The 10,026-nt window shown below is 38.9% G+C and overlaps 1 protein-coding gene across 2 annotated transcripts; it reads right to left on the reverse strand.

Moving 5' to 3' along the window:
• Positions 1–652: 652 nt before the first annotated feature.
• On the reverse strand, positions 653–9,427 carry akirin. Of its 2 annotated transcripts, none has more exons than XM_073980999.1 (4): positions 9,311–9,427; positions 6,952–7,480; positions 1,355–1,511; positions 653–1,286 (listed from the first exon to the last, which is right to left on the reverse strand). In XM_073980999.1, the coding sequence occupies exons 2-4, from the start codon at positions 7,396–7,398 to the stop codon at positions 1,276–1,278; spliced, it is 615 nt and encodes a 204-aa protein (XP_073837100.1). In that variant the 5' UTR covers positions 7,399–7,480; positions 9,311–9,427; the 3' UTR covers positions 653–1,275. The 2 variants fall into 2 exon arrangements, with proteins under 2 accessions (XP_073837100.1, XP_073837099.1); XM_073980998.1 differs by having other exon boundaries at positions 9,041–9,427.
• Positions 9,428–10,026: the final 599 nt, after the last annotated feature.

The following is a 10,026-nucleotide window of genomic DNA, read 5'->3' on the forward strand; positions in this document are numbered from 1 at the left end:
TTATAAAGTACGGGAACAAGCCATATGTTTATGCTAATACACAACATTTTTCTTGTAATAAAAAATAAATGTTATTTTTTCATATGTTGAGATGCATAGAAGAAATAATATTGAAACATTTTTTTATTTTTGGATATTTTTTGTTTTTGTTGAAGATGAAATCAATGAAAATAGGAAAACATACATTCATGAATATGGTGGTAGGTAATACATGTGTACATTTTCTTCAGTTTTTTTTTGCTATGTTTTATGATATTTAAATATATATAATTTTCTTTGTTTATTTTTAATATTTTTAAGCTTTACAAAACTATTTTTATTCAGTTTTTAGTTTTTATTCTTTTTTAATATTCAGTTTGTGGAGTTTTGAGGTTTATTCATCTGTTACGGCGCTATATTTATTGTATATAACTTGAGAATAAATAGAACCACTGTAAAAAAATAAAGAAACAGGCTATCTCTGCATGTGTCTGTGTGTGTGTTAACGTGTTCCTTTACAATTAACAACAGTGGAGCAGCACTTTGTTGAAAAGATTTCGGCTTGAATAACTGCTTTGTAATGGAAGGGTTTATTTGTGGCTTTTAATGTGGGAGGAGCTGGGATTTATATTTTGAGCAGAATGATTTTTGCTGTTTCCACATGTTGTTGTTGTTTTTCCTTCTTTTTGTAATATTACTAATATTATTTACTAATTTATAAATTATTAGTTTTTTTGTTTATATGCAATATCTGTTTGTTTATTTTGTAATTCAATGTACTTTTATTCTCGGGTTTTTTTTAATGAAATTGTATTTTCTTTATTGTTGCTGTGTTGTGTTTTTTTATATTAAAAAATAATTATTGGTATGCAAATATGTTTTATGTTTTTAACCTGCAGGTATAATGAGGTGTCATTTTTGTTGTTGTAATTAATTGTTAAATTAATTCTTAATTATTTGTTGTTTAGGTTCTTAAATACATATATGTTGTATATCTCTATTCTGTTTGTTGTTGTAGCAGAGTAAAGAAATATAATTTTACTTTCTTTTTTGTTTCTAATTTAATTCGAATCCATTGGAAATTGTTTAATTTTTTGAAATTAGAAATAGGAAATATATAAGTGAACAATTTATAGAAAATTATTGTTGTGTGGATGTTTGAAGAAGAAAACAAAAAAAGAACAGAAATGATTTGTTGGGTTGGCGTTGAATGACGTAAAAAGGCTGGGAGGAAGAAAGATCCTTAGCGTCTACATAAGAAACTAATTTTGGGGGTAACACGCCTGAGGTTCGAAATTACGACAAATCTGTAAAATAGAAATAAAGCATTCAATAAACCAAATGCCCGAGGTTGGACTTGAATAGTTTCACTTACAGCTGGGAGCAGCTTCGTAACGTCTTTGTATTTGATCATAAGTAAATTTGACAAAAGCATCATATTGTTCTGCAAGTTTTGTTGTCAGTACAGCATCATATTTTTCCCGCAATTCATCTTCACGCTCTTTCAGCATACGTTCGCATATTAATTGCACCTGAAAAATAACAAAATAAAAAATTGAGAACATTACATCAAAATACAGGCCCATGATGTTTGCTGATTTTTTAATGAGAACGTTTTGTACTCTCAAATAGCGTTTAATGAGGGGGAAGGAGGTGACGGGTTCCACGACATAACTTTAACCCGAAAGTACAAAACACTTAATTTGCAAAGGACTACGAGATTTAAGGTAAAGTGGAGGCTATAACAACTTGGTCAGGGAACCAACCTCAGACTGCAAGGTTGTATTACAATGTACTGAAGCGTATGATAGTATTCACATTGCACCTCTCTTTCTTGAGCTTAACTCTTGTGAGCCATACATAGAATGTATGGGGGTGGGGTAGCGGTTGAGTTTGGAACTCCAATGTCATTGAGGAAAATATTCCTCCGGTTCATTTCTTTCTCAGATTGTTACCAAACTCAAACTAAAAACAAGTAAAAACGTATCAGTCGGCTTTGCCGACAGAGATATACCCTCAGCCTGTGTATATTGAAACAATTTTTTCCCAAAATACGTATGTATTTAGGGCGTCTGAACCGACAAAAATGTTGATTAGGATTAAAGATCAAAAGTTTTGCGGAGGAGATACTGAAAGGAATGGATCTACATTGACCGTTATGGAAGTGGATCTCCACCAATATACGGTGCCATAATGGGTTTTACACCCTTTGGGCTGTTTTCTCAGGAAGTATGGACTTGCCTCTGAAAAAACTTTTACCATCGTAATTGAGGCAGCGAATGATTCAAAGTTGCTTCAACAAAAATCAAAGTGGTTCGATATCAGGTCTTAAAGAGAACTTATCCGAAATTTTGTGTGGGAGGTACCGGATGGAGTGGACAAATAAAGTCCATATTTGAACGTGATCTATATCTGGTAGATATATTAGGATGTGTAAAGTATAGACCAATTCGGCCACTCCCTTCAAGAGTTATCGTGCGCACAAGCTTTCCGACCATTTTCGAACTTTTGTGGGGGAGGTACCGGAAGGAGTGGACCGATGTAGCTCATCATCGAACTTAAACTAAGTTTGGGCAAAATATTACGAAAGCCAAAATTTGAACCGAATAGGTTCATCCGTTCGGGAGTTATCGTGCGCTCCAGCCAGCAGGACAGACAGACGGACGGACATGGCTAGATCGACTCCAAATTGTCTGAAACACATTTCGTCCAAACATACTTGGGGTCTAAAACCATTATTTCGATGAGGCACATTTTCATCGTATCAAAGTGTATATACCCTCCTTAGCCTAAAGGCTGAGGGTATAATTAACCAGCCTTAAGTCAGGTTTAAGGCCTGATCGCGGATCACCTTGTCATATGTACTGGTTGTTGTTGTAATAGCTTACAAACCTATATAGAAGCACAGGTTTGATATTAAGTTGGCAGCCGCTGGCCCAAACACTTCGGTTTCGGTCCTTACAGCAGTTGGATCTATGTTCCGGGACCGACGCAAGGAACACCTTGCCCAAGGACTGCTACATCCCCAATACAGAAATCAAAGTACGTATATCTATACCCTTTCATTTTCCTACACCTATGCCTATCATTTTTCCCCTAACTGAGCAGACAACACCGGCCTGTCTGCTCAGCCTCACCTTGTGCAAATCCTGCCTCATCCTCATCTCTGTCTCTCCCGCTCCAATGCCCCAGAACACACAACCTATCCCCACATTTTCAAACACCCCCCATGCACGTCATCACAAATAACCCATAACCCTCCACCAACCCCATACCACAACCATAACCAAATTTACAATACAAATACCAGTGTCAGGTCAGGCTGCAGGATGTGCAATATAGCATTTACCAGGGCTGCCCGCCCAGTCAAATGCTCCATCTGTCACACCGAAACACACCTAAGGTGTTCAGGCCTTAGGAACTCAGCTAAACACTACCCAGACTTCATTTGCCCCTGCTGCCGAAGGTCTCAATCGACACTGCCGCAAACTTGCGGACCTCAGGGACTCCATTAGAAAAACCAACCCGTCGGACGCCAGAACTAATGATCTTAATAAGGAAATAAATAAACTAGTATCCAACCACAAGAGAGAAATATGGAGGAAACACTTAGAGGAGTCGATCCAGGCACAAAACGTCTTTGGAATACGATCCGAAACCTCTCAAATCCCAGGCGTTTCGATAACATAAAAATAACATTTGCTGAAAACACACCAAAACTCCATCTAAGACAGCAGCCGCAATTTGTCGAACATCCATCAACACCTGATCGCAAAAGAAGAAGGCTACGCTGATCCTCCCGTATCCTAAAGTCAACTACGGAACCAGCCACCATCACAACGGATAATGTGCTTATAAAAATTAAAGCCGCCAAAAGCTCCATAGCAATTGGTCCGGATGGCTTGGCAACAAAGATGCTGATGCACATTGCTCAACGCTGTGCAAATTACCTTGCATGCACCTATAACTTTTGTCTCAGTACCTTCGAGGTCCCCGATATGTGGAAGATCGGAAAGATAGTCCCAATCCCTAAACCGGGTAAACCCGCGCACTTAGGAAACTCATACACCGAGCCATCACCCTCCTATCCCCAGTCGTGAAGATCCTTGAGTCCATCCGCCGACCACCAACATGGCTTCAGAACCGGAAGAAGCACTACAACAGCCCTCAGTGAAGTCACGACCAGATTACGGAAGGACTAAACAGTAAGAAACCACACAAAAGAACCATATTAGTGGCTCTGGACCTGTCCAAGGCCTTCGCTACAGTTAACCACACCATACTTTTGAAGGACGTTATGGAGACTTCTCTCCCTAACTACCTAAAGAGATGGTTGGTAAACTACATGGCTGGAAGGCAATCTTATGTAGAATTCCGAGGACAAACATCCCCCCAGGAAGAATAAGTAGGGGGTACCCCAAGGGGAGTCTTATACCCACTGCTTTTCAACCTCTATGTGTCGAAGGCCCCCAATCCACCCGAGAATGTACATTTAATCTCCTACGCTGACGACTGCACAGTCATGTATACAGGCAGGAAAATCTCAGACTTAGAGTCAGACCAAAATGGTTACCTCCCTTCCATTAAAGACTTCTTTGAAGGCAGAAATTTGCAACTATTTGTCCTCAGCCACCATCCTTACATCGTGTACTAAAGAAGTTAACGCGCAACTAAATATACACATCCGCGGACAGACCATCCCGACGATCAAAACCCCAAAATCCTGGGTGTAACATTTGATAATCTACTTTACTTCTGTAAACACGCTGAGGTAGTAGAGGGAACGTGGGCAAAAGAAACAAAATTCTCAAAGCGCTTGCCGGTAGTACCTGGGACAAAGATAAAGAGGCCATCTTAACCACATACAAGGCCATAGGTCGCCCCCTCATGGACTACGCTGCCCCTATATGGTCACCTGCACTAAGTGACACACAATGGGGAAATTTCCAAAGGGTCCAAAACACCGCATTATGCATCGCAACTGGATGCCACTCCAAGGCCGCTGAAAATCACCTTCACCATGAAGCAAAGCTTCTCCCGGTGCAAGCAACACAAGGCAACATGCGATTAAATGCACTAAACGGGATCACCCAAACCACGCAAGCATCTCTAGACACCCAAATGAAAGAGATTAACTAATCTGACTTGACTTTCTCAGACCCAACTGATGATGACATTCATACAGCACTGAGACAGGCCCACACAAACGTAGTCGAGGACCAAATATCAACCTACACATGCAGTGTAGTGTTAGTTGGGCGACCCCCACCCATTCATGAAGATGAGTGGACACTACCTAGGGAGACCAGATCGATATTATCCCAACTTCGATCTGGTATCTCTAGGTACCTCAACAGTTATCTCTCCGTCCTGAATCCTGAGATAACAGATACATGCCCTAAATGCGGCCAATCACTGCACATCACTCGGCACCTCTTCGCGTGTCCAGCAAACCCGACAGACCTGACACCGGAGTCACTGTGGACCCATCCTGTCCTGGCGGCTCGCTTTCTAGGGCTGGATGTGGATGCCAATCTACTAATTTCAAATTTTCTTCTTTTCTTTTCTTTCCACCGATACTATTTTGCCTGTAGGGGGGGTTACAACAACAAGAACACTATGTTTTGGGTCAATCCCGAGATATGGACCTTCAAAGTTCCGAATTATCCACGAAATCTTGAACTTTTTAAAAGGAAGTTTTATGGCTGTAATCAGGATCCCAAGAGCTATCGATGGTAGATACGTCAAAAAGATCCGCGATCAGGCCTTATACCTAGCTTGTTCCCTTAAGCCAATTTTTTTTAATTTTGTTGTTATAGTAGTATAGGTTTGATGCTGGTTGGCAGGCTGGGGAAAAATTTCAAGAAATTATTTCAATGAAATCACTCAAGTATGGACCCCATCAGTACTTTAGTTGGTAACCGCGGGACACTTTTTGGACCATCACCTCACGAAGAGCTTGGGCTCTGCGAAATTTTTCAAACAGATCAGAGACGAGTCCTCAAACTGCACTTTTCCCAAATTTTGTGTGGGAGGTACCTGAAGGACGTGACCGATATAGTCAATATTCCAACCTGACACAATGACTGAATGAAATACGATGTGCAAAGATTGGACCAATCAGAAACACCTGCGAGAGTTATCATGCGGATTGCCATTTTAGTTGCTTCCGTCAGGGTTTCTGGACGTTTTTAGACCATTATCTCAGGAAGTATGGACTTGCCCCCGAAAAAAATGTACCTTCGTATAGGGGGCCGCGGATAACCTGTTCTCTTCAAGGGTTATTGTTCACACAATTTTACAGAAAAATTTTAAACTTTTGTGGGGGAGGTACCCGAAGGAGTGGACAGATATGACCCGTATTCGAACTTAAACTAAGTTTGGAAAACATATTGTTGAGTACAAAATTTGGTTCGAAACGGTTGATCCGTTGGAGAGATATAGTAACAGATAGACAGGGCTAAATCTACTCCAAATTGTCTGAAACGATTGTCGTCCAAACATAATTAGGATCTAAAATCATTACGTTGATGAGGTACATTTTTGGTCGTATCAAAGTGTATTATACCCTCGTTAGCCTAAAGGATGAGCCTATAAAAATAGGGGACTGATTTGAATCCAATCCGAAAACAGCGACATTATTCCATATGTTTGATAGGTCCTTGGACTTCTTATTACAATGACATCAGGGTATGTTATGATACACACTTCAACTCTCACTTCATGCCTCAAGCATTTTGTTCACCCCATTTTTCCTGGAAAAGTCCACATTTCTGGAGATATGGAACCTCGAATGTAATTTATACATTTGTAATCAGGACCCCCACGGACTACTTTTGGGAAACATGACAACATCCGCGAAAAGGGCCTTAAACTTGACATAAACCAAACAATGTATCAACACTTTTGCAGGTGGCACAAAACTCCGTTCAATATTGGAACACCTTGAAATTTACTACTATTTGCACTTACCTGTTTAAATGTAAATAATGCCTTTTCAGGATTACGAACAATACTTGGTGGGCTATCGGGACGTCTTGGGCTATCAGGTCCCATTTCTGAACCACTCGATTCAGAATCTTGCATACGTTCGATGGCGGCTGATGAAAATGGCAGCTGTTTACGTCTGTGTAATCTTTTGATCTCTTCACGAATATTCTGTGACATTTTATCCGGTGACATCTTTGATAGATTTGCTTCGGCAAATGGACTTGGCTGTGGTTCACGGACAAAACGACTGCTAGGCGATGATGGATTTGAACTGCCAGGGAGACCATCATGGCCACCGGCCAATGATGAGGAACGTGATGGTGAACCAGTATTGCCTGATTGTCCGAAAGGATTACAACGTCGTCGTTTATTTGGACGTTGATTTATTGTTTCCCAGTCCAGTGTACGTTTGAGTGTTGCACAAGCCATTATTATTTTATAGCAAAATTCTTCTCAAAGTGGGAAGGAAAACAAAATTAGTAGCGGCCGTGGTATGTAACGGTGGTATAGTCTGAAAATAAATGGTAAATTTAAGGTTAAAAATAGTTTTAAAAATATGGTGCGTTCCTTTACTTTGAAAACGCCAAAAGTGAAAAAATGGTAAAGTTTGTGAACTGCCCTTATATCAATTGTATGTTTTTTGAATTAAGGGAACACTTTCGAGTAAAAAGTGGAAACAACTGCAAGTTTCTGGTACGTAATTCTTGTGCCAGACTAAGAAAACTTTCATGACTTCATGGGTAAGAATGGAGAAAGGGAGCTCCTTCACCTAATAAACGTTCATGTGATATTTTCAAAGTCTGGCACAAGAGTAAAGGTAAAGTCACATTAGGCAAATATTTGCTCCATCGACCGACAGAGAGCAAGGGAGCGTACATCATGCGTTGAGGTTTATGCTCACTTGCTCTCAGTAAGCGCACACTGCCGGTCACTGGAGCATATATTTTCCTAATGAGACCTTAAGGAGCAGAAGTATATATAAATAACAACCATAATTGTACGGATTACGATTTTGTAAAAAGGCTTGTAGATTTGTTTTCCCTAACACAAGAGTGGCATTTCTTGTTCATAGAGCCATTTTATTTGGTTAAAATCTAAGTAGCATATCATTGAGAAAATATATGAGAGAAGTCTTCCTTGTCTTTCGTCGATGTTTGTGCAATATCAAAGCCAAACAGATAAATGAACTTCTTAGTTTCAATGTTGTTTACTAATAATAAAAAGCCTATGATAATCCATTATTAAGGTTAAACCATATCTACATTAGGGTTTATTGCCGGGAACCTCCTTCATCAACATTTATTTGACGTATGGTATATGCAATGGAATTCACAATTTATACATCTTAAAAAGATCTGTGGCAAATATTCTCAATTCGTCTTCGTTCACAAAAAGCATGGAGAAAGAAGTTCGACAGTTTTCCAAAATTGCATGTATCTGGTAAAAATTAATAAACATAAAACAAACAAAAACTATTATGAAGGAAGTCCCACACAAGTCCTTTGTACTTTAAAATACCAAAAGACAAGTAAGAAAATGCACACTCATCCACCATTAGCATCAAAAACTACTAAAACAATGTACCATATCAAATGTGTAAAACATCTCTACCAGCAAGCAGCAGGTGGTGGCAGGTGTATGATAATCTCACAGCTGCTGCTGCTGCTTGTGACTGCCGCCAAAGGATTAAAACACTACCAAACAATTTACTTCATTTTGTTTTTATTTGGCTTGGTAGGACAATTACTTCACTATTCGGTAGGACGCAAAAAACACAACCTCTCAGGCAAAACAAAATCTATCCATCTCTCTCTAATTCTTTACTAAAATTGTTTTGATGTCTCCATTTCAAGGAATGCTTCATTTACTGTTCCCACTTTAGACCACAATCACACAAACGCAGCACCACACATTCAAACAAAATTCCTCCTCTTCGCATGATAAAGCAACAAAAGAAAACAAAAAAAAAAACTGATGATGAGTACCCCAACAAAATGGCAAAATGGAGGCGTAAATGAAGCAAATTTTCACAAAATCGCGAAATCAAATACAACAGCTACATTAAACTTACATGATTTTCCTCTTGAAATATTATTTTCTTGTTTCTTTCGCCTTAAATTGTTTGCAACTTGTATCTTCTTTTTTTTTGTGGTCGAAAGAAAAAAGCTCACACTGACACACTTGCGGATAATTGCTTATTAAATAATTCAAAGGCCACTTTTTAATGTACAAGACAATGTTTTTTTTTCAGTTCAAGGAATTTGATTGTGTCCTGCTTGGTTGGTTTCTTTTTTAGGTTTAAATTGGTTCTAGGTATTTAGTTTCTTCCAAAATTAATTACCAAGAGATTTCCAGCTGAAGATATATATTTCTTTGACGAAATGAATTTTGATTTGAGTCTTGCGAGGTTGGCAACCGTGTGATATCATTTGTAGCGAGGAGCGCTCAAGGCTTAACTAAATAAAAGCGTTGACGTAAACGATGGCGCATTTCGGTGAATGTTTTGCTTTGCTAATGGCATGTTTACATCAAATGGGCTTTTATAAAAACTCTTGTGTGATGCATGATGCAATAGAAGCTACCTTCCAGTACTTATTTGGTCTGTTCCAGTACGGCAAGAATCTACTAATTTTTAATAGTAAAACTCGTAAACGAGAGAACTGTAAACATTTTTTTCTCACATAAAAGTTTTTTGAAATATTTCGGGGGGGCCAAACCTATAGCTCTGCGTGTTGCGCGTGCGTTCAAAAATACAAAAACAAAACGGGAAATGGAAAATACGTCAAAAAAAAAAAAAAAAAAAAAACAGGAACAAATGTCAAAGTCGGCGTATCACCCAATCATACGCCGGCAACCACGTTACTATTTTTTACACCCTCGAATTTGTCGAGTAAAAATCCGCTTGCAAGATGAACTAGTTCGGCATCGGTAACTCGTCGATTCTTAGGGCTACAGTAACTAAAGGGTGTTTTTTTAAAGATAGATAGAACTTTAAATTGTAAAAAGTAACACAAAAAATTAAATTTTGATGAAACTTTTTTTTTATTTGTTTCAGTA

Source organism: Musca autumnalis, unplaced genomic scaffold, assembly GCF_047663935.1.
Source record: "Musca autumnalis isolate F117 unplaced genomic scaffold, ASM4766393v1 scaffold_4, whole genome shotgun sequence".
NCBI lineage: Eukaryota > Metazoa > Arthropoda > Insecta > Diptera > Muscidae > Musca > Musca autumnalis.